The sequence below is a fragment of the Peromyscus eremicus genome, chromosome X, assembly GCF_949786415.1.
Source record: "Peromyscus eremicus chromosome X, PerEre_H2_v1, whole genome shotgun sequence".
Lineage (NCBI taxonomy): Eukaryota > Metazoa > Chordata > Mammalia > Rodentia > Cricetidae > Peromyscus > Peromyscus eremicus.
In genome coordinates, this window is record NC_081439.1 from 67,792,934 (window position 1) to 67,817,642 (window position 24,709).

At 35.1% G+C, this 24,709-nt stretch overlaps 1 protein-coding gene across 1 annotated transcript in view; it reads left to right on the forward strand.

Annotated features, from left to right (window-relative positions):
- Positions 1–24,709, forward strand: part of Klhl4 (kelch like family member 4) — a 70,180-nt gene that overhangs the window by 24,907 nt on the left and 20,564 nt on the right. Inside the window, exons 2-5 of the mRNA XM_059250153.1 lie at positions 14,730–14,894; positions 15,415–15,551; positions 19,740–19,936; positions 24,108–24,320. Of these exons, the coding sequence (XP_059106136.1) occupies positions 14,730–14,894; positions 15,415–15,551; positions 19,740–19,936; positions 24,108–24,320 (712 nt within the window). The remainder of the gene's footprint in view (positions 1–14,729; positions 14,895–15,414; positions 15,552–19,739; positions 19,937–24,107; positions 24,321–24,709) is intronic.

The window sequence follows — 24,709 nt, forward strand, 5'->3', positions numbered from 1 at the left end:
CTGTGTATGCTGCTTTAGTCTCCATGAGTTCATATGAGCTTTGGTCATGATGATTTGGAGGGACTTTTTCTCCTGGTGTCCTACATTCCATTTTGTCTCTTACACTCTTTCCACCTTTCAGTAAATAGTTTAAAGTTGTGATTTATTAGAGAATTCAACAGTGAATCCATTACCAATCACCACAAGTTTAAGTAATAAATGTTTGAAAGTGTAAGTAATTAATATTTGAAAGACACAAAGTAATGGGTGGTTTTGTGTGTCAACTTGACACAAGCTAGAGTCATCAGAAGGAGACTCAGCTGAGGAAATGCCTCCTTGAGTTCCAGCTGTAATGTATTTTCTCAATTAGTGATCAATGGGGGATGGCCTAGACCATGGTGGGTGTTGCTATTCCTGGGCTGGTGGTCCTGGGTTCTGTAAGAAGGTGGACTGAGCTCATGGGAAGCAAGCCAGTAAGCAGCTCTCCTCCATAACCTCTGTATCAGCTCCTGCCTCCAGGATTCTGCTCTGTTTCAGTTCCTGTCCTGACTCCCTTCTGTGATGAAAAGCAATGCTGAAGCCAAGTAAACGCTTTACTTCCCAACTTGCTTTTTTGGTCATAGTTTTCATCACAGTAATAGAAATCCTAATACAAATTGGTACTAGTATAGTGGGATGTTGCTGTGACAGACCTGAGCATGTTCCAGAGGTGGTTGTGGTTGTACCTCACGCTAGTAGCTGGACATGGTAATGTGCAAGTGTCACCCAGGTGGTACTAGTTTTGAAGGCACGAAGGGGTCATGGAGAGAAGCCGAGGGTTGGCACTGTGAAGGTCCAGGAAAGGCAATTGATGAAGTTACAGCCTCAGTAGCATTTGAAGGCCCAGGACTGAAGGAAGAAGTTACAGATTGGCAACATGAAAAGAGCCTATGAGAGGCTTTTGGTGAAAGTGCAGCCCAGTTGCAGCAAGGGACCTCAGCATTTTGGAGATGGCAGATGACCACCAAGAACAGCTGCAGCAGTGGAATGGAGCCAGCCTGAGCCTAGAAGACAAGCTGGATTTGCTACAGAGGGCAGAGCTGGAGAAGTTATCCAAGTCGTTTGCAGGGGGAATCCAGAAGATTGTGAGTGGATCCCAGATATTGGCCGGTTGGAATTTTGTTTTGCTTTGATTTGATTATGACTGTGCCCTGATTTTTTTCTTTTGAAGTAAGAAAATTTCACTGGAGCCCACAGTTGAGAGACTTGAATTTTAAAAGACTTAGGATTTTTTCAGAGCTAGCTGTTTTAAAGTAACGAAAATTTTAAATGTGTTTGAATTTGTAAAGACTGTCTGAGTCTAAGTTATTTAAGATCTTAGGGACAAATAATAAAAGGAAGGGTTGTGACTTAATAGTGACCTGTTTGTGTGTCAAGTTGACAAGTTGTCAGTTGTACTTGGTGGTTTTGTGTGTCAACTTGACACAAGCTAGAGTCATCAAAGGAAGGAGCCTCAGCTGAGGAAATGCCTCTTGAGTTCCAGCTGTAATGTATTTTCTCAAATAGTGATCAATAAGGGAGGGTCCAGTCCATGGTGAGTAGTGTCATCCCTGTGCTGATGGTCCTGGGTTCTATAAGAAAGCAGGCTGAGCAAGCCATGGGAAGCAAGCCAATAAGAAGCTCCCCTCCATGGCCTCCGCATCAGCTCCTGCCTCAGGGATCTTGTCCTGTTTGAGTTCCTGTGTTGACTTCCTGTGATGATGGACAGCAATGCTGAAGTGTAAGCCAAATAAACCTTTCCTCCCCAAGTTCCTTTTTGTCATGGTGTTTTGTCACAACAATAGAAGCCCTAACTAAGACACACAATAAAAAAGTATTATATCAAAATCAACCAGATATGGCTTTATTTTTGTTATTAATTTTTATTAAGAACTTTTTTTTTATTTTGCAATACAATTCAGTTCTACATATCAGCCACAGATTCCCTTGTTCTCCCCCTCCCGCCCCCCCTCACTTTCCCCCCAGCCCACCCCTCATTCCTACCTCCTCTAGGGCAAAGCCTCCCCCGAGGACTGAGATCAACCTGGTAGACTCAGTCCAGGCAGGTCCAGTCCCCTCCTCCCAGGCTGAGCCAAGCGACCCTGCATAGGCCCCATGTTTTAAACAGTCAACTCATGCAATGAGCACAGGACCCGGTCCACTGCCTGGATGCCTCCCAAACAGATCAAGCCAATCAACTGTCTCACCCATTCAGAGGGCCTGATCCAGTTGGGGACCCCTCAGCCATTGGATTTTTATTCATTTTACATACCAATCAAAGATCCCCCTCTTCCCTCTTCCCACCCTTCTAGCCTCTCCCTCAATTTACCCCCCCCATTCCCTTCTACAAGAAGGTAAGGCCTCCCATGAGGAGTCAGCAGAGCCTGGTATATTTAGGAGAGGCAGGTGCAAGGCTCTCCCCCTGCCTCAAGGCTGTGAGAGAGATGTCCCATCAATAGGTAGTGGACTCCAAAAAGCCTGCTTATGCACCAGGGATGGATTTATTTTTATAAAAGATTCTAACCTGGGTACTAGGCTTACTAGAAGAATTCTGGTTTTTGGCTGAAGGATCTGGTGTTGTTTAAACATTTTGCCAGCATTTTACTAATGTAATCGCTTCAATAGATAGAGCTGGTCAACGTTTGAAAGCCAATGAGCTATGGGAAATTGTAATTTTCTATGTAGGAAACTTATATAATTCTGTCTCTGTTATATCATCAAAATGCATTAATAAATTAATTTTACAATGTGGTAATTAAAACAAACACCTTTGTTGAATTTAAAATTTATTTATTGCCTTCATATTTCATTCTTGGCCACTGAGAAACTTTTATATGAAAATCTTACTGACTTATATGACTTTAGTCAAAGAAATTCTCTTTGAGTAAAATAATATTTATTATTTCAATGATTCAGCAAAAAAATAGTCTCCCTAACAATGAACTTGTACACTTAAGGTTTTATAAAATTTATGACAACATGCTTTCCTTTTGTATTGGTTTATGTCAAGTACATAATAAACTTTAATGTTCTACTGTAAAAACTAATTTGCTCTATATACCTAGTAACTGACTCTTTTATTTGAAATATTAATTTGTGTCTAGAGCTTTCTTTTAAAATATTAATTCTGATTATAATTGTTCTTTCATGCATATTTTAATATTTCCAGATAACAGATAACCTATCTAGTAAAAAGTAGAGAATATATTACAAAAAAAGAATTTTTACATAAAAATTGGAATGTATCTTTATTTGGGTACACAGATGTACATGATTATTAGTCATCCTAAAAGTAAGAACTCTTTCTCTTGCTAAAGGAATTCCTAAGGCCAGATATTACAATCTACCCTTTCTTTACAATCATTTTCTTGGAACTTTGTTATTGATTTTGTGGACTGAAGGGCTATACTTGTAGACCAAACACCAAATTTTTGTTGATGCCAGAGGAGAGAAAGGTAAGTAGACAATTTGAGAATCAGTTCTCTATGTACTTTAGTTCCCAATAGCACTTAAAGTAATATGATTCATTGAGAAGTGTGTGGATGTGAGCTTTTGAATGCTACTGTGCTGTGCTGCGAAATTGAAGTTCTGAAAGCACACTGTGTTTACCAAGAGACAAAAATGTTCACCATAATACAGTTATTTTAAGAAGTAAAAATAAAATTTCAAGTTATTGCCTAAATGTTATTTCTTACTGCTCATAGTTATAAGAGTTTATTCTTTCAGCTAGTGCATCAACTTCTCCTTAAAGCCAAACACTTGACATTATATTCTGTTTTTCTCAATAGTCTTTTATCTTTAACTTTAAAGATAGTGAACATACAGTTCTCAATGATGTCATAAGAAATAACCAATATATATCACACAGAAACAAGAAAAATAAATATGGAGTTCTACCAGGCAAAAAGATATTCTTCAGAAAAAAATATGAAATTGTCTTATATAAAGAAAATATCTATTTTAAAAAGAATGTGTACACTGCAGTTTAAGAGTAAATATAAGACTACTATGAATGAATAAATTTTTAATGCTATATAACACTAAAGAAAATGTTTTTAAAGTATTTAAGCATAGCTAAAATTAGAGGAAACATTTGTTTTTTCTATTTTCATGATCTTATTTTGTGTAGTGATTTATTTTAAATCAAATGAAGAAACCACTACATTTGTTTCACACCACTGGGACCATATCTTTCTTCATATTGTTGAATGATTTAGTCATTAGCAGACTGTTTGATCTTTGCTATATTTGATAAACAAATTTGAGTTGTTTTATGGTCTGGACAACATTTGAGTTTTTATCAGTTGTGGGAAAAAACATTAATCCTGATGCTTAAATTGTCAAAGAGTGAGAGTTTCCTGGATAACTTTTTTTAAGATTTGTAATCAGATTTAGTTTTTACTAAGAAAACTTTTTTATTCATTTTACATACTAACTACAGATTTCCCTCCTCCCTCCTCCCATCCCTCCAGCATTCTCCCCAACCCATCCACCCCCCATTCCCTCCTACAAGAAGGTAAGGCCTCTCATAGGGTGTCAGCAGAGCCTGGTACATTCATTAGAGGCAGGTCCAAGCCCCTCCCCCTGCCTCAAGGCTGCGCAAGGTGTCCCACTATAGATAGTGGGCTCCAAAAAGCCTGCTCATGCACCAGGGATGGATTCTGATTCTACTTTCAGCTTCCCCGCCCCAAGCAGATCAAGCTATGCAACTGTCTTGCTATGCAGAGGGCCTAGTCTAGTCCTGTGAAGGCTCTACAGGTGGTGGTCTAAATTTCATGAGTTCCCATTAGTTTGGTTTGGTTGTCTCTGTAGGTTTCCCCATTGTGATCCAGTTGTGGTGGCTCATGTCAGTAGGATTTGCTGAAGGAGGCAGAGGCAGGAGGATCATGAGTTCAAGGCCAGCCTGGGCTGGATAATTTTTATTTATCCTTGCACTTTCCTTATTTACTCTTCATATATATATATATATATATATATATATATATATATATATATATATATATATATATATATATATCCCGACCACAGTTTCCCCTCTCTCCATACCTACCAGCTCCCCCTACTTCTCCTCCTCCCCAGATGAGCTCCTCTTCTATTTCCTCTTCATAAAAGAGACAACCTCCAAGAGATGACAGACAAACAGCACAAAACAAGATACAATTAAGACAATGCAAAAGCCTTCACATCAAGGCTGAGCAAGGCAATCCAGTAAGAGGAAAAGAGTCCCAAGATCGGGCAAAAGAGTTAGAGATAAACCCACTATTAGGAGTCCCACAAAAACCCCAAGCTAACAGCCATAGCATATATACAGAGGACCTGGAGCAGACTCATGCAGTCTCTATGCTTGCTGCTTCAGTCTCTGTTAGCCCATGTGATCCCTGCTTAGTTGATTCATTGGGCCATGTGCTCCTGGTGTCCTCTGTCTCCCCTGATCCCTACAATCTTTCATCCCCCTCTTTCCTGGATTTCCCTGATCTCTGAAGTGAGGGACTCATTAGAGATCTATAAGTTAGACTCTAGACTCTCCCTCTTCATGTTTGTAGGTCTCTGTGTTGGCTCCCATCTGTTGCTGGTGGAAGTCTCTTTGATGATGACTGTACAAGAGTTTAGCAGAATATCACTAGGAATCATTTCATTGATTTTTTTGCCAGTTATACTTGGTTCTCCCCTAGGTCTCTGGACTATCCAGTCTCATTCCTGTCTATCCAGGCAGTGTAGGGCATGGGATCCCTCAAGTTAAATCAAATATTGATGTGGGAGAAATGTTCTTCCCCAGGAATGAGCCCCCTAATTGGTTATGTGATTGAAAGTAATCAGTCATGCAACATACACATAGAATTAACAATAAATGGACTGAGTAGGTTGTATTTATATTTCTGAAATATATATATATATATATATATATATATATATATATATATATCAATAACAATAAAGAAGAGGCAATGATTTCAAGGGAGGGTGAGTAGGGGTGCATATAGGAGGGATTGGAGAGAAGAAAGGAAAGGGGGAAATATTGTAAATCAAAAGTTATAAAAGATCTACCAACAATTGCCTTGAGTTTGAAGAAAATTTCATTTGAACAAACATGGCATATATAGGGAGTAAAATGTGATATTTTCGGAAATTTAAGCATTATATAAGAATATATAGGGATTGTTTAAACATTTAGTACTATTGATAGATAATATACTCCACATGGTAAAGCTGAGTATAAACACCTGATTATAATAATAAATCATAGTTTAACCCTCAAATATCATAGAATTATAATATATAGAAAATAGAATAGAAGTTCAAGAGAATCAAATTCTTATAAAACATATACTCTTAGGTTGTTCTACCCAGGATGTACCATTACTCTATCTAGAATACTTTTCACATCATCCTCACTTAGTTTGAAGATAAGGTAATATGTGGTTATTTCATATTGCATACGAACTCCTGAAGATTTGGAGAAAGATACTGCAAAGAAAAAAAATACATGCTGCATTTGTCTTTCTGAGAGTGGGTTACAACAGTCCATATAGTATTCTCTAGGTCCATCCATTTGCTTGCAAGTTTCGTGATTTCATTTTTTTTACAGCTGAATACTATTCCTATTCCATAATGTATAGATACATGACATTTTCATTATTCATTCCTCAGTTGAAGAACATTTAAGCTATTCATATTTTCTAGATATTGAGAATAGGGTGGCAATGAACATTGCTGAGCAAGTGTCTGGTGGATAGGGTTTCAAGTTCTTTGGGGAGAGACCAAGGATTTGTATAGCTGAGTTGTGCGTGTGTGTGTGTGTGTGTGTGTGTGTGTTTTGTTGTTATTGTTGTTGATTCTCCATACTGATTTCCAGAGGAGCTACAGCAATTTACCTTCCCATTAACCGTGAATGATAGCTCCACTTGCATTCTCCACATCTTGCCAGCATTTGTTTTCAGTTGTTTGGTAATCTTAGCCATTCTGACTGGGGTGGAATGAAATCTCAAAGTTGTTTTTATTTTAAATCGCCTAATAGCTAAGGATGATGAACATGTTTTGGGGTATTTCTTAGTCCTCATTATATCTTCTCTTAAAAACCCTCTGTTTACATGAATCATTATATTTATTGACTTATATATATTGAAGCAACCATGCATTGTAAGGTTAAAGCCAACTCGACTGTGGATTTTTGATATGTGCTTGTATTCAGTTTGCTAGTATTCTACTGAGGATTTTTGTATCTCTGATATTGGTTTGTGCTGTGTGTGTGTGTGTGTGTGTGTGTGTGTGTGTGTGTGTGTGTGTATGTGTGTGTGTGTGTGTGTGTGTGTGTGATCTTTTCATGGTTTTGGTATTAGAGTAACACTGGTTTAAAACAAGGACTTTGGGAGTATTCCTTATATTTCTTTCTTTCTTTTTATAAAATGTTTAAAAAGGATTGGTTGTGCTGCTTCTTTAAAAGTCTCACACAATTCTGCTGTGAATCCATCTGTATCCGAACAGTTTTCAGTTTCAAGACTTTTTATTACTGTTTATATGTCATTTTTTAATGGATCTATTTTGGCTATTGGTCTTTTCTTTGTTTAACTTTATGTTTATCTGTTGTATTGGTGTAAACTATTACAGATATATAAGTACAGCCACACAGTTTTGTTCATTTTTGTCTGCCTTATTTTTTGTCAAATTATATTTTAAAATTCATTCATGTTGTAGAGTGTATTAAGATTTTAATCCTTTTAAGGTGAAGATGACTCATCACATGAATATATTACTTTGTTTACAAGTAAATGTGTACATACATTGTTTATGTCTTATATATTTTATAATTAATGATTCTATGAAAATTGCTGTAACTATTTACTTGAGCCTCTGTTTTTAATTTTTTAAGTTAATACCTAGAATTGCAACTGCTTAATCTGCATGCTCATTTGAGGAGTTAACGTGTTTTTCCAAAAAGGTCACATTTTACAGGATTACTCAAAATGTACAAGAGTTCTTGTTTCTCTAAATCCCTGTGAATACTTATTCTTTTCTTTTTTGAGGGGGGTTATTTTTCTTTCTGATAATAGACATCATAAAAGGTATGTGGTGGTATCTTGTTATGATTTTTCATATCTTTAAATAAGATGAGAACTTCTGATTTTTATAATTACCTATCAAGTGAGTAAGATAATTTCTATTCCTAATTTGTTGATTTCATCAGGAATAGATACTAGATTGTATCAATGTGTTGTTTCATTGATTGGCACATTCTTTTACTTTTGATTATTTTAAGGGGTGTTAAATATTGGCTAACTTTTGAATATTGAATCAACTTTCATGGGATAAATTTCACTTAGTCACTGCATGTATTCTTTTAATATGCTGATATTGGGTTCTTGGAATTGTGTTGATGATTATTTTGTGTTTGTATTCAAGAAATAACTGTTTTTTATTTTTGTGTTATTTATTTTTTTCTATATTTTTGTTAATTTAATTTTTCACACAACACAAAAAATATTAGTTTGATGATGTTTACATACATAATTAGCTTAAGTTCCTTCTCTCCCACCACATGCTCTTCTGTCTCTCTTTCCCCTGCCATCATTTATGTTCTAATAAAAGTATTCTCCTTTTTACTTTCATATCACATATATTGTTGACCACTTTGGTCCTCCTTTGAAGCCTCATTTTATCTATCTCATGGAATAATTTCTAATATCCGAGGCTGTATCCACACTCAGTACTTGCACACACACATACACATACACACACATTTTAAAAGGTAGTATCCACATATTAAATAAAGAATTAAATATCATGAACTATTGCTCTTTCTGAGCCTGAATGGCCTCACTTAAATATAATATTTTCCAAGCCCATCTGTTACTGCAGTATAGTATCTGGGCTGGCTTTTCCCAGCTTCTTGGCCTTGAATTTGAAATAATGGCTGATAAGGATTTCAAAAATAATGATAAAACTATATAAGAAACAAATCAACAGTTTTTATCAGAAAGAAGTATGCTGTCAAAATTAACATCAATCTACATAAGTGAGGCTACCATTTTTACTAGTGGTTTTCTTTTGTGGAATTAAAGAGAAGGAGGACTTTGGTTGCTAAGAGATATATTGTGGATGGTTCTTTGTTTTGGATTATGTAACCTTTGACTAATGTATCTGTCCTTTCCCACAATGTTTCAATTTTTAACTTATGTGTGCCCAAATGTCCATAGACATAATATGGTAATGAAGAGATTCTTAAAGTGTTCCCTTGCAGGACAGAGACTTTTATTATACATGTACCCCAGACTATTTCAGGCCATGTTGCCCCTTATATTACTTTCTTTCTTTCTTTCTTTCTTTCTTTCTTTCTTTCTTTCTTTCTTTCTTTCTTTCTTTCTTTCTTTTGTTCTTTCTTTCTTTGTCCCTTATGTTTCTAACCACAAGTATTAGGGATGCATTATAAGAGAAATTGCCCAATTTTGATTGTCATAAGTGTAGAAAAAACTTGTTCCATTGTTCAGAGGGTAGTGTGCTTGAACCTCAGTACAGGAGGGGTCCTAGTTTACCAACATGTATACTTTTAGAACAGGATGAGGATCTCAGGTTGTCAAGTGCATTATTAGAAGAAGTGTGCATGTATAACCTAAGCCAAGTAGAATTCCAGGTTGTTAAGCTATTTCCAAAGCTTATCTACCTCATATCTATTTTCTTGGAAACATCTTTCTCTATGGATGAATAAAATTTCTTGCATAAAATTACCACATGGATAAAATTATCCATTCATCTGTTGCTAGGCATATAGTTTGAATCCATTTCCTTGCTATTATGAATAGAGCAGCAATAAATATGGATTAGCAAGTATATCTTTGTGGTAAGATATAAAGTTATTTGGGTATATACCCAAAAGAAGGGATATAACTGAGTCATAAAGCAGCCTTATTTTAGGTTGTTTATTGTTGTTGTTGCTATTATTATTATTTATATTACTTCCATAACCTCAGCAGGGCTTATTATCTGCCTAGGCATGTGCATTTGACCAGGCTTACAGCACCAGATTTGTTTTCTTTCCTGTAGAGGAGGCCTCTCATTCAATCAGAAAGTGGTTGGCTACCCATCTATAAGTCATAACACCATAGCACCAATGGTCATATTTTCTCTGGTAGGTCAGAAGTGTAGTAGGTGATGTCCAATAGTGTTGTTGAAAATTCTCCCCCAGAAACATATTGTGATATCTGTAGTAACTGTACCATTTTACTGTCCCATCAGCATTGAATAAATGTTTATCTTTCTGCTATTTTCACTAGCATTTTTGTCATATGTTTGGTTGTTTCGTGTATTTCTTATGATGATAGCCATTCTGGTTGGGGTAGTATGGGATTACAAATTAGTTTTGATTTGAATTTTGCTGATGGCTAAGGATATTAAACACTTCTATGAATATTTATTGTACTTCTTTTGAAAACTATCTTTTATTTAGTAGAGCTTATTAGCAGGTAGATTTATTTTTCTTTTTGGTTGAGAAAAAATGTTTCATTCATTTTACATACCAATTAAAGATCCCCCTCTTCCCTCCTCCCACCCCTCAGCCTGCCCCTCCCAACCCATCCCCCACTTCCCCCCACAAGAAGGCAAGGCCTCCCATGGAGAGGCACATCCAGTAGAGGCAAGTCCAAGCCCTTCCCCCTGCCTCAAGGCTGCACAAGGTGTCCCATCATAGGTAGTGGGCTCTGAAAAGCCCCCTCACGCACCAGGGATGGCTTCTGATCCTACCGCCAGGGGGGCCCCCAAGTAGATCAAGCTACACAATTGTCTCGCCATGCAGAGGACCTAGATTTATTTTTCACAACTCTAGAGAGGAGGGATTCTATAAGCAAGAGATATCCAGACCATAATTGGAAAAAGTACAGAGACAACTGGCCAAACTAGTGGATACACATAAATTGTGGACCAATAACTGAGGAGCCCCCATGGTACTGGAGCAGGCCCTCTGGATAAGTTCTCAGTTGCTTCACTTGAACTGTTTAGGGGGCCCCCAGACAGTGGGACCAGGACCTGTCCCTAGTGCGTGAGCTGGCTTTTTGGAACATAGTGCCTATGCTGAGACACTTTGCACAGCCTTGGTGCAGGGAGGAGGGGCTTGGACCTGTCTCAACCAAATGTACCAGGCTCTGCTGACTCCCCATGGGAGACCTTGCTTTGGAGGAGGTCGGAATGGGGGATGGGTTGGGGGGAAAGCCTGGGGGATGGGAGGAGGGAGGACAGGGGAATCTGAGGTTTATATGTAAAATGAATAGAAAATCTCTTAATATTTTTCACAACTTACTATGAATTCTACATAGTAAACCCTTGTTTGAAGTGTGGATGGCAAAGATTATCTCCTATTATATATTCTGTCTATTCATTCTGGAAGTAGTTTATTTTGCTGTGCAGAAGCTTTATAATTTCATGTGATCATGTTTGTTAATTATTAGGGACATTTTCTGTTTTATTAGCATTCTATTCAGAACTTTCTTTTTTTTTTTTTTTTGGTTTTTTTGAGACAGGGTTTCTCTGTGTAGTTTTGTGCCTTTCCTGGATCTCGCTCTGTAGACCAGGCTGGCCTTGAACGCACAAAGATCCGCCTGCCTCTGCCTCCCAAGTCCTGGGATTAAAGGCGTGCGCCACCACCGCCCGGCTATTCAGAACTTTCTTACTTAAATGTATATCCTGAATATTTTTCTCCAGCAGTTTTAGTATTTCAGGCGTTGTGCTAAGGTTTTTTAATCACTTCAAATTGATTTTTGTGCAGACTGAGAGATGTGTATCTAATATTATTGTTCTGCAGGTGATTATCCAGTTTTTTTGGGGGGGTACATTTATTAAGTAGATTGTCCTTTTCTCCAAAAAAATTTGGAGGAGGATCATCTGTAAGAAGGTTCTCACAGTGCTGAGAGTGAGACGGATGACAAAAAGAACAATGGATTGCCTACCTGGGCCCCAGCCAGGTGTGGCCACTGCTGGAAATGGCCACTGGTAGAAAATGTTTCTAGTTATCAGCAGCTGGCATAAAGCAATGGGGATAGGCTAGAATGCAGGGCTAGAAGGTCTGCATAGAAGAGTCAAGCTTAGTTTCCACGAAAATGCAGAATTCCCAGGGAATGGAGGTACAGTGACACAAGGAACAAGAACAATGGATTGCCTACCTGGGCCCCAGCCAGGTGTGGCCACTGCTGGAAATGGCCACTGGTAGAAAATGTTTCTAGTTATCAGCAGCTGGCATAAAGCAATGGGGATAGGCTAGAATGCAGGGCTAGAAGGTCTGCATAGAAGAGTCAAGCTTAGTTTCCACGAAAATGCAGAATTCCCAGGGAATGGAGGTACAGTGACACAAGGAACATCTGCAAACAGGCTGTCACAGGGCTGTGGGCAAAAATCAGCATATTTGAGAAAAAGAAGGGTAATGAAAATCACCTCCCTGAGTCCCAGCTTGGTGTGGCCAATGGGGGTCCGTGGTAGAAGGTGTTTTGGATCCTAGTTGCTGAGTCAAAGGAATGGGAATAGGCTAGAAAGGAAGCTGAGGGTCTACAAGGAGGAGCAAAACTGAGTCTGCACCAAGAGCCAGCGGAGTCACCAGGGAAGGAAGGAAGCATTAATATTACTTTTATCTAAATTTTGTAAGATAAAATTAATACTTGGAAAGATGAAATATTTGTTCAATATAATTTATCTAATACATAGCAATGGTTGCATTTAATGTAAGCATTTAATCCCATAGACTATGATTTTCTTGATACCTTATACTCCCCTTCCCCCATGTTACAAACTGTGGTTAGAAAATCATGAAGGACAGAGAGTCCAATGCTGTGGTTTTCATTGTAATATCCGACCTAACAGTATAGTATTAAAAATATGGAAAGTGAAAAACTTATGAACTCTACAAAATTATTAAGATCAATTTAGGAAAATGGACTGGCTTTGTTTATGGTAGTAGTGGTTTGGTTATTTGTTTCATTACTCTCTCCTTAAATAATAACAAGACATATTTTATTTTTATTTCATATTATAACTTAAGATAGATATGCATGATATTATATATATATATATATATATATATATTGCATTTTCATCTACACATCTCCAAGTACTCATTTCTTATTTCTTAAACTGACCAAACACAGACTTATGTCTTTGTTTTGAAATATTGAAAACTTGGTGCTCCAGTGGTACAACTGATTATAAGGCTTGTGGTACTTACATAACATTTTGTGAGCTTATTTAGGGTTCATCTTTGTAGGATGTTTAGGGTCTAAATATATGCATGATAAAAATAAATATACTTAAAATATCTCATCAGTCATTATATCTGAGTAAAAATCTGAATTAGTTGGTATTTAAAGAAATTATTTTATTGTTAACCAAATTGGTCCAAAGAAATATCAGAAAAAAATCATTTCTGGTCACAAAATTCCAAATATCCAGTCCTCTCTATTGAGAATATATTCCACTATTTTAGTAACTACTGGTAATAACTAAAACTATTAGACACTGAATACTTGATTGACATATTAATGTAAATTAAATCATCAGAGAAGATGGTGAGTTAGCTACAAAAATCTTGAGCCCAAATTAGTGAAAGTAGGAAGGGAGTTAGATGAGAAGTAAGTGAGCACGATATTGGGGAGGGGCTAAGTGAAGGCAGTGAGGGTGAGAAAAGATACTATATTTTTAAAGGTCCATTCAATGAAGGAATTGTCTTTCAAAAACTGGTGCAGCACATTCATAGAAAACAGAATAGTCTATAGTTAGTTTCAATTGTATTGTATTTTAAATATTTTAATTGAAATACAAGTACATGTAGAATATTATTTTAAGGTGTGTTACTTTTTTTTTATGTTACATTTGTTTAACTCTGTGCTACTGTGCCTGTTTAAAACACCTGAGAGTCTAATAAAGAGCTGAACAGCCAAGAGCAAGGCAGGAGAAAGGATAAGCATAGCTGGCAGGCAGAGAGAATAAACAGAAGGAGAAATCTGGGAGGAAAAAAGAAAGAGTGAGAGAGAACAAGGAGAGGAAGATGCTAGGGGCCAGCCACTCAGACACAGTCAGCCACAGAGTAAGAGTGAAAGTAACATTATAGAAGTAAGAAAAGGAAAAAGCCTAGAGGCAAAAGATAGATGGGATTATTGAAATTATGAAAGGCTGAGTAAGGTGAAGAAAGAAAAGAGGGATTCTGTGAGCAAGGGCATCAAGATCATGATGGGGAAACCTACAGAGACAACCAAACCAAACTAGGAACTCATGAAATTTAGATCAACAGCTGTGGAGACTACATGGGACTGGACTAGGCCCTCTGCATAGGCAAGACAGTTGTGTAGCTCAATCTGCTGTCTGTATGTCTATCTTCTTTAATATGATTTAAAATATTATTTTGAAATAAGTCCAAACATAATCATGATAACTGTAAGATTTAAAGAAATAGCACAAAAATAGGGTGATATTTTGTTGATTATATTTATACATATAAAAATACTAGTTGTAGTGTTGTTCTGAATAAAAATACTATGACTCATCATTTGAACGGAAGTTTAAGCAGTAATAATAATGAAATATTTATTAGAAAATTGTAATGTAATTTACTCAAATATTTTGTATATAGAATTTGTAACTAGATTTCCACTAGACATATATATGTATATATACATATATATATATATATATACATATATTAGAAGATGGAAATGTGAAAAATAGTGATATGACAAATCATATTCTCATTTTCACTTAACTTTCAGACTATATGCTGAAGAACCTGAAGAAATGAATATCATTTCTGAGGATCACTTCCGTTCTCGAAACCATGCAGATCATACTCTCTGTAAAATGGAAAACTATTTGAAAGAGAAAAAATTGTGTGATGTGCTACTTATCGCTGGACCTCTCAAAATCCCAGCTCACAGGTAAGTATCATTATGCAGACAGAACATCCAAAGGATACAAGTATGAATGAAGAGGAGTCTGTAAACTGATTATAAATTGGACAATGTAGAAATCATTTTTACTTTGAAATATTGAACAAATATTTTTGTCTAATATTTAATACAGGCAAAGGTGGATATTTTGATGATGCAAATGAAACAACATAAACTCTAAAAAGATCAGTCTACTTAATTGCCCTTTCTAACAACAGTACAATTTAACAAATTGTGATATTTTGTATGTTTGTTTTGAGACAGACTTTCACTATGTATCCCAGTCTGGCTTGGAACTTGCTATGTAGACCAGGCTGACCTAGAAATCACAAAATTGGCCTGGCTCTGCCTCTCTGAGATTAAAGGCATTTACAACCATGCCTGGCAACTGTGAACTTTTAATGAAGAAAGCATACTGACAAGTTTCACAAACTTACTGAAAGTATTGCATTATTATTTTTGATACTGTTGACTGATAAAAGTATTGATTTAACATTTCTGTTTCTAGATTGGTTCTCAGTGCTGTGTCTGACTATTTTGCTGCAATGTTTACTAATGATGTGCTTGAAGCCAGACAAGAAGAGGTCAGGATGGAAGGTGTAGATCCAAATGCACTTAATTCTTTGGTGCAGTATGCTTATACAGGTAAACTCTCATTGTACATTAACTAACATTAACTCTGCATTATGTATTGTGATATTTTATTTGTGCTTAAATAAATAAAGTTTTCCTGGAGATCAGAGGAAATAACAAGCCATTTTAAGTAAACAAATAAGTCAGGCAGTGGTAGCATACGCCCTTAATCCTATCCCTTAGCAGGCAGGATCTCTGTGTGTTCAAGGCCACACTAGGGAACAGAGCCAAGTGTGGTGACACACACCTTTAATCCCAGTACCAACCATAGAGGCCTGGAGGTCTGTACAGACAGACAGAAAGTGACAGAGCTGTGTAGGAAGAGGAAATGAGGTAGCTGGGCTAAGAGAGCCAATGAGAGGGCAGAACAGCAAGGGAATAAATGCGTGGGTAGACAGGAAGTAACTCACATTTGGAAGCTGCAGAGTTGGTGAGGTAAGGTTGGCTGGTGGCTTTCCCTATTTCCCTGATCTCTCTAAGGCTTTCATCCCTATATTTGGCTGTGTTTTTTTTTTTTTAATAAGGCCATTTAGAAATTCATCTACAATTATACATCATGTGTTATAATTATTTATGCTCTACAAGTATGAAAATATAACATTTAGCAGTTAAATCACTTTCTAAAACCGGTAAATTAAAAAAAAGACAAAATAATTAATTAATCACGTAATATAAAATATAAAGTGTTATTAAATATTACTAACATGAAAGGATCAGGGTATTTTAGCATAAATATACAAGAATGTGTCTTGTCTGGGTTAAAAGTATGGAGTAAGCCGGGCTGTGGTGGCGCACGCCTTTAATCCCAGCACTCGGGAAGCAGAGGCAGGCGAATCTTTGTGAGTTCGAGGCTAGCCTGGTGTACAGAGTGAGATCCAGGAAAGGCGCAAAGCTACACAGAGAAACCCTGTCTCAAAAAACTAACTAACTAACTAACTAACTAACTAACTAAATTAATTAATTAATTAATTAATTAATTAAAAAAAGTATGGAGTAATTCATCTATATTAATTTTAAATATGTGTACTTGGTGGGGAGGCTATGTGCAGCTGATTGTAAGTGCCATCAGGGATACAAGGGATTATTGGGCCATGAAGCTGGAGTTAAGGGCAGTTGTAAACTCTTGAAATGAATAATTCATCAATAAGAAAGAACAGTTTTAAAAATCAGTACAGCATCCATCTGATTGCAATTGAGTAAAACCAGAAATAAATAAATAAAAAACCACAGAAACTATAAAAAATCATGGAAATTTACCATCATATTATTAAATGATTAATGTATCGTCCTAGACATCAGGAAGGAAATTAAAATATTCCTACATTCAAAGGAAAAATGAGAATAGCATACTAGAAACAGTGGGATAAAATGGAAGCATTTCAAAGAGCAAAATTTATAACTATAAATGTCTACATTAAAAAGTTAGAGATATCTCGCCGGGCGGTGGTGGCGCACGCCTTTAATCCCAGCACTCGGGAGGCAGAGCCAGGCGGATCTCTGTGAGTTCGAGGCCAGCCTGGGCTACCAAGTGAGTTCCAGGAAAGGCGCAAAGCTACACAGAGAAACCCTGTCTCGAAAAACCAAAAAAAAAAAAAAAAAAAAGAATAACACAGTTCAAAGGATCAATGAAACAAAGATTTGGGTCTTTAAAAAAAATCAAGTTTAATAAAATTAGAGAGGAAAGGGGAAACATCACAGAAGATACTAATCAAACTCAGAGAATCATTTGAGTATACTTTGAAAATATGTATTTCACTATATTAGAAAATCTAAAGAAAATGACTAAATTATAAAAACACATGAATTACCAAAATTAAATTAAGATAATGTAAAAAAAAAACTTTAGTAAATCTAAAACAAGTAATGAAATTGATAAGGTAGTTTAAAAGCTCCAACAATGTAATTTAAATAGCTCAAACCAAACTTCATCCACTTTTGAATTTTACCAGACATTTAAAGGACTAATATGAATACTTCTTGCATAATTCCACAAAATAGAAAGGAAAGGCATGATACTAAACTCATTTTATGAAAAGAGTCTTACACAAATAAATAGCAAAATGAGTAAACAACAGAAATATAGTTACAGGTCAAACTCCATGATGAACATGGATGCAGACAGTCTTGATAAATTTTCAAGTTCAACAATAGATAAAAATATTGTCAGGATCAAGTTGACCCAAGGAAGTAGAATATGGCATACAAAAGTGTGTCCACAAATGACATATTAGTGTTAGTCATAATTATACAGAATGAAAAATCAGAATACTTATAACCTGAAGAAAAATATAGATTAGTTAGATGCATAATATGCACTGTTAATAGGCAATGAAACATGAAGGAAACACTGATAGATTCTCTGATAGGAATGAATTTTTAAACACCATGCTAGTTGAAGGAAACCTACTGTGAAGACTATTTATTATATGATTCTGTAGTTGCAAGGGTGTAAGAGAAATTGGAGGTTTAAAAATACAGGATATGATTATACTTCTTATTTTATGAGATACTAACAGTTCTCTCCTGTTAAACCCCAGTTCAAGAAATAACACATTAAAATATGTAGATTTACTGCACACATTGGAAAGTATTTTTTGATCTTTTTGTTTGTTTTTATTTTTTAAGTGTTGCTTAATTCAGTGCATTCTTCATTGACTACAGCAAAATTTAACATGATCATGTCAATTTTAAATCTTCATAAATTAAGAATTGTTTAATAGCTTCTCATAGCACATGTGGTCCATTTTTTAATATTTTATTTTATTTAAAATTTTCTTTTCATTTTATATACCAACCACAGTTCTCCCTCCCTGCCCTTTTCCCACCCCCTCCCCTTACTCCCCACCTCACCTCCCATCCACTCCTCATAGGAGATAAGTCCTCCCTTGGGTAGTCAATACAGGCTAGTTTACCAAGTTAGGGCAGGACCTAACCCATCTCACCTGGATCCTGGCTGAGCAAGGCATCCCATTATAGGGAATCATTCTAAAAAGCCAGTTCACGCACCTGGGATAAGTCCTGGTTCCTCTTCCAGGGGCCCCACAAACAGATCAATCTACACCACTGTCGCCCACATTGAGAGTTTGAGATAAATAGAGCAAATGACAATACATATTACTTTTATTTATGATTGTGAAAAACCTATAAGATTTCTTAGAATGAAAAAAAAAATTTTAAGAATAAGATTGTTTATATAAATCATTTGAGGCTGGGCATGGTGGCACATGTACCTAATACCAGCAATTGGGAGGCAGAGACAGGCAGATTTCTGTGAATTTGATGCCAGCCTGGTCTGCATAGTGAGTTCCAGGACAGCCAAGGCTATTATAAAGAGAAACCCTCTGTCCACAAACCAAAAAAAGAATAATATTCTTTGTGTAAACCATTGGAAACAATGTTTGTAACTTCTGTAACTTGGCTAAAATAACAAAACATAGAGGTATATTTTGTTTACAAATTTTCGCAATAAATCATCAATAATTCTTTCTAAAACATAACAGAGCATTATAAACACATGATTTAAATTGCTTCTGATAACTTCATACTAAAATGTTAATTCAAATCAGCAGTTTTTCATTGTGAACTCTGCAATATTCTCTTCATTTTCAGAAAGAGTCAGAGGGAATTCTGAGCCTAATGTTTGGGCAAAGATAACCTTACCTGATAAATTTACATACAAAAAGCAGATAAAATATTCTTATGTCTCTTGTTTATAAAGATCTATACCCTTACAAAAATGGTCACTGTACTTATGACCAATGTTATTATCCTTAGAAAATATGACATAACATTCCCTTAACTTATAATGTGAAGTTTTCTAGCTTCATTTATATATCATTAACAATTTAAATTGTATAAATTTAAGGTGGTATTCTTATATATGTATAGAATGTAAAACAATTAGTATAAAATTGAAATGCAAGCTTTTCTTAAGTTGATAAGAGAATACTGTTACCATTCTTTGTAATATTCACTATTCATTTACTACAGTCATTTTGTATAATCTTGCCTGACAGCCTTTTCCCTCCTTATTTGTATGTTCACAAAGACTCCTTTGTATTTTTATCTTAAGCCATATTCTTAGAGAAGCTACTGAACATAAAGATGCTCCTATAAAGAGCAACAAAAATGTCACCTAAAATATCTGTGTCTTATTGTATGTGATATATAATCATTTTTTTATTAACTTAAACCATTTAGGTGTGCTGCAACTGAGAGAAGACACCATTGAAAATTTGCTAGCTGCAGCATGTCTCCTACAGCTGACGCAGGTCATTGATGTCTGCTGCAATTTCCTCATAAAGCAACTACATCCTTCAAACTGCCTAGGGATTCGCTCATTTGGAGATGCCCAGGGCTGTGTGGAGCTCCAGAATGTGGCACATAAGTACACCATGGTAAAATCATTTGTTTCAAATTAACTTATTGTAATAATATATACTTTCTCTGATAAAACTGAAAGCCTATATGAACTCACAATAGTTTTCAGGTGACTTGTACATAATACATATTTTAAAAACGTTTTGTTAATGTGAATAATACTCAAAAGTTTCATTTTAGAACTGAAGTTTTACTAAATCTATGAACTCCACAAAATTAAAATATTGGTTATTATTAAATTGAACAACTCTGTATTTGTAATTGAATCTACAGCATTGAAAACATTACCTCTATGAGTTTTTGCATAATTAGCAATTTTTGTAAAATTGTACAAATTAGGATTTGTACTGAAATTATATATTACTCAACTTTAAAAACTGCTAGGACTGTGGATACAGCTCAGTTTGTAGATTATTTACCTAGCATGCACGTCATCATGGGTGTCATTCATAGGCCTTTCATAAACTGGGCATGGTGGCTAATATCTGTATTCTAGCCTATATTCTAGGAGGCAGGAGGATCAGGAGTTCTAGGTCATCCTCAACTCCATAAAGAGTCTCAGGCCAGGCTGGGATACATGAGACTGTCTCAGAAAAGAAGAGGAGAAGAAAAGAAAAGAAAAGCGTAAATAGTAACAGATCATCAAGATTAGTAACTCAAATATTTTTTAATTGCTTTATGTATTAGAAAATCGTTGTAGTTTGGTTAAAAAGAAAGTTTAGCTCATTCATTGAATTTTAAAAATCCCTCTTACCTCTACCAATTATAATGAAGCAAGTGAATATACTTATTTAGATCATACTTATTTAGAATTTGTTCAGAATAAAACCATATTTATTTAATTGGATAACAATCAAATGAAATACAGAATATAAAAGGGCAAGGAAAACTGGACATTTGATATATAGTAAAATCTTCACTGTGGTTACTAATACTTGTCTGATAAAATGAAAACAAATTATTTAACCTCTGAAACAGTAGCTTGAAAGAGAGATGGATCCCTTTGAAACTTCATCAAAAGATAAATTCTTTGAACAAATTAAATCGCTCCATTCATTTGAGTTTTTAAAAAGAGCTAATTGCATATTAATGAACAATATAAAACTAAATGTAAAATCATTCAAAACAAGTAACAGATTGTAGGACAAATACATACATATATATGTACACATAAATACTTTTCTAAAGTTTAGCACATCAAATTTGAGTTGTGAAAGTTTTTTTTTTTTTTGTAAATATTCTTCTTTATTCCCTCACCACCACCAGCTCATTGCTCAGAATTTGAAGTTTCAGATACAGTCTTGAAACAATGCCAGTATGTGAAGAATCACATTATCATAGATTGACATTTTACAATGTGTTATTTAGTCATGCTATTTATATTCCTGTGTCCTAAATACGATGCCATATAATCTAAAAGAACAGCAGTTATGTAGTTCAAAGGTTAATCTTACCATAAAAGCCAAACATGAAAACTTCCTGTTAAATTGCTTAAATTCTTGAACTAAGTATTATCAGTTTCCTGTCTGGTATCTTACTCTTGCAGACAAAATACACTTTGATAAACAACTTGAATTATTTTTGTTGCTCAAAATGAACTTGTCTTCCTCTTTGCATTGTGCTATCCAAACTGAGTGTCAAAGCAGGATGTCCATAAAAATGCAATAGAGCTTTGCCCCTTAACATCCATTTTAATAATATTATTATCTATTATGATTACAATAAAATTATAAATACTTCTTATAATACTTTTACAATTCTATATTGATAGGATAAGAACATAAATAATTACATTCTAAGAATAATGTTAGAGAAAATAAGTATTAAATTATTGCAGCTATGTAATATTGCTAAAATATCTCTTACATTCTGAAAGACTGTAGCTTTGCTAGACCTCACAGCCACTTAATAGTACACCTTGAAATCACTTAAGATTTAGAGCTGTTGCCCTGTTGTGTATTCAAATTGTCGGTTTAGCCTACTTTTAAGAGAATAATTTGACAAACAAGCTTACTTCTTTTGGATTTACCACATAATCAAGTTTCATAGCCTAAGATAATGAATGCATACCTACAATTTGAAATTATATACTCTTCCAAGACCCTGACCTAGACTATTCTTGTGTATCATTTGGTGAAAGCAGCAAACACAGAAGTTGAAAACAACTTCCTAAAATCTAACATAAAAATTGAAAGCAGTGGATATTGGTTGATGTTTGTTGCGTGGATTAGTAGGACTCAGTTGGAGCCAGTGACTTAATATCTTAGAAAACTCTGTTAACAATTTCTGTAAAGTACCCCATTCCTTCTCCATGTAATGTTTTATATGCTGCTCAATAAATACAAAGTTCTTGGTCAATGGGAGTCACAGAGACTCACATAGACAAACACAGAAGGACAGTTACAGATGTATATTCAGGAACAGATTCAGACTCATACAACAGACAGAGGAGAACAGAGCACACAGGGAGTATAAAGTAGAGAATTGAAATCAAGACTCACTCTTGGTCAAATTACTCCAAAGGAAAGTGCTTTCATTTCTTTCCTTAATGAGACACCAATGCACTATTGGTGACTCAGAGTTAATCACTAATGTGTGCAAATTGTAGTTGAGTTGGTAGAATAAGGAAAACAGCTTGCTCACCCTGATTTGGGTGGTATTCATCCACAATCAGCCTCAGATACATACCACAAGCTGACACATAAAAGAGTCTATTTCAGTCATATAAATACTCAGAATAGAATAAGCAGTACATTTATTTTATAAAACTTATATGAAATTAAGTACAGATCCTAATGGTTAACCAAAAACATAAAAGAAAATTTTGGGAGAGGTTGCATAAAGAAAAGAGCATTAGGTTTAATATAAAACAATTTAAAAAGATTTCTTATCTACAGTATGATTTTTCACAGTGGCATGCACAGATATTTGAACATAATACATATACTTTTATTTAAACTAATCTGTATTGCTCATCAGTTTTCAATATTCTTATGAAGCAACAACTCTGAAGTGATATCAATTGGATCACAAATTATAATATATATTTTTATATTACATATCATATCAACAATTTCTTATCATTGCTTTAACTCTCCATAGAAGCATTTTAAATAAACTTCTCTATGATCCATTTTGGCATTGAGTAGGTTTGGCACACTGAAATCTTCTTTCTCTGGTTTCCCATTTTTATTTGAGGAATAAATACAGTTTCAGAATTAACACCTGATAACGGTGACAGTTAAACATACATTTAATTTTTATAGTGTTTCATTTTTTTCTTAACATTTCTATAAATGATTTATCACCTAGAATATATAGTTGTATAATTAAGCAAAATATAGTAAACATGATTTCAGATGTTAATGTTTGAGTTCAGAGTTTTCAGCTCATTATATAGGAGTTCAAACAACGTTTCTCATTACAGTAACTCCCTGTCCTCATAAGATCCCATAGTGATTAGTTAACACTTGCATAATTATTTATTAATATGTGAAACAGCATAGCAATGATTTGCTATAAATGGGAGGAATGTTAGCCATAGTGGTTTGCTACAGGAAGAACATCAATTCTGTCTCAACTGATTGCTTTAACCACAAAAGTGTTCATTGTCTAAATAGGCATACCCATTTGTGAATTCATGGCATCAGCCTTTCATTATGGAGTTAGCAGCCTTTTTTATTTATTTATTTTTTTGCTTTATGAGCCATTTTGCTACTTAGTCTCCTTTCGCTAATGACTAAACTAGGAGTAGAGGTGATGTAATGATTTGATTTAATCAAAGCTGCCAATTATTTAAACTCTGTTTTAAGATTCCCACAGAATATCTACTTTGTATGCAACTCAAATTACAAAGTAAATACTTAATTCTGTTTTAAGAGTATAATAGTTTATCGTACTTAAAGCTTGAGATATTCAACTGTGTAAATATTTGAAATAACCTGTTCTAATAATATTTATTGAAGAACTAGAAATTATGGTGATGCTTTGATGAAAAATTGAAATACAGCTTGCACTTTGATACCAGATGAAATATATGGCAATTACAAACATGGAAACATGAAATAAAATACATTAAAATGTGTTTTCTAATCTTTGTGGAAGTTAACAAAATAAAAAACTGTGTATTCTTATTTTTATTAAGCAGATTCTCAACTACTATATCAGAAGATGTTGTTTCTTTTGTAGGAACATTTCATTGATGTAGTAAAGAACCAAGAATTCCTTCTGCTTCCAGCTAATGAAATTTCAAAACTTCTGTGTAGTGATGACATTAATGTGCCTGACGAAGAAACAATTTTCCATGCTCTTATGCAGTGGGTAGGTCATGATGCTCAGACTAGGCAACGAGATCTGGCGAAGCTGCTTTCTTATATCAGACTGCCATTACTTTCGCCACAGGTATGGAACTTTATTAAGGTAATGTAAATTAGATTTCTAAATTACAGCTAGGCAGTAGACCAGTCATTATCCATCCATTTTTTTCAGAGAATATATAGTAATGGTGTATGTAGAATTCACTTCATAGAACAACATACTCTTCAGTTAAAGATATTATAATGGAGCAAAGGAAATGCAGCTTAAAAGAGTAACCTACAGATGATCCTGAACATTGTAATATCCATCAGTTTCAATTTCCTCCCTTGCCAAATAGCATTATAACAAGCAAAGAAAATGACTGGGGATCCTTTTCTGTTTCCACTCTCCTTCTAAGCAAAGTGGTAATAATCAAGATAGCAGCTTTGTGTAAGGGGCTTTAGGAGGAGTCAGATACAGGATAATACCTACAA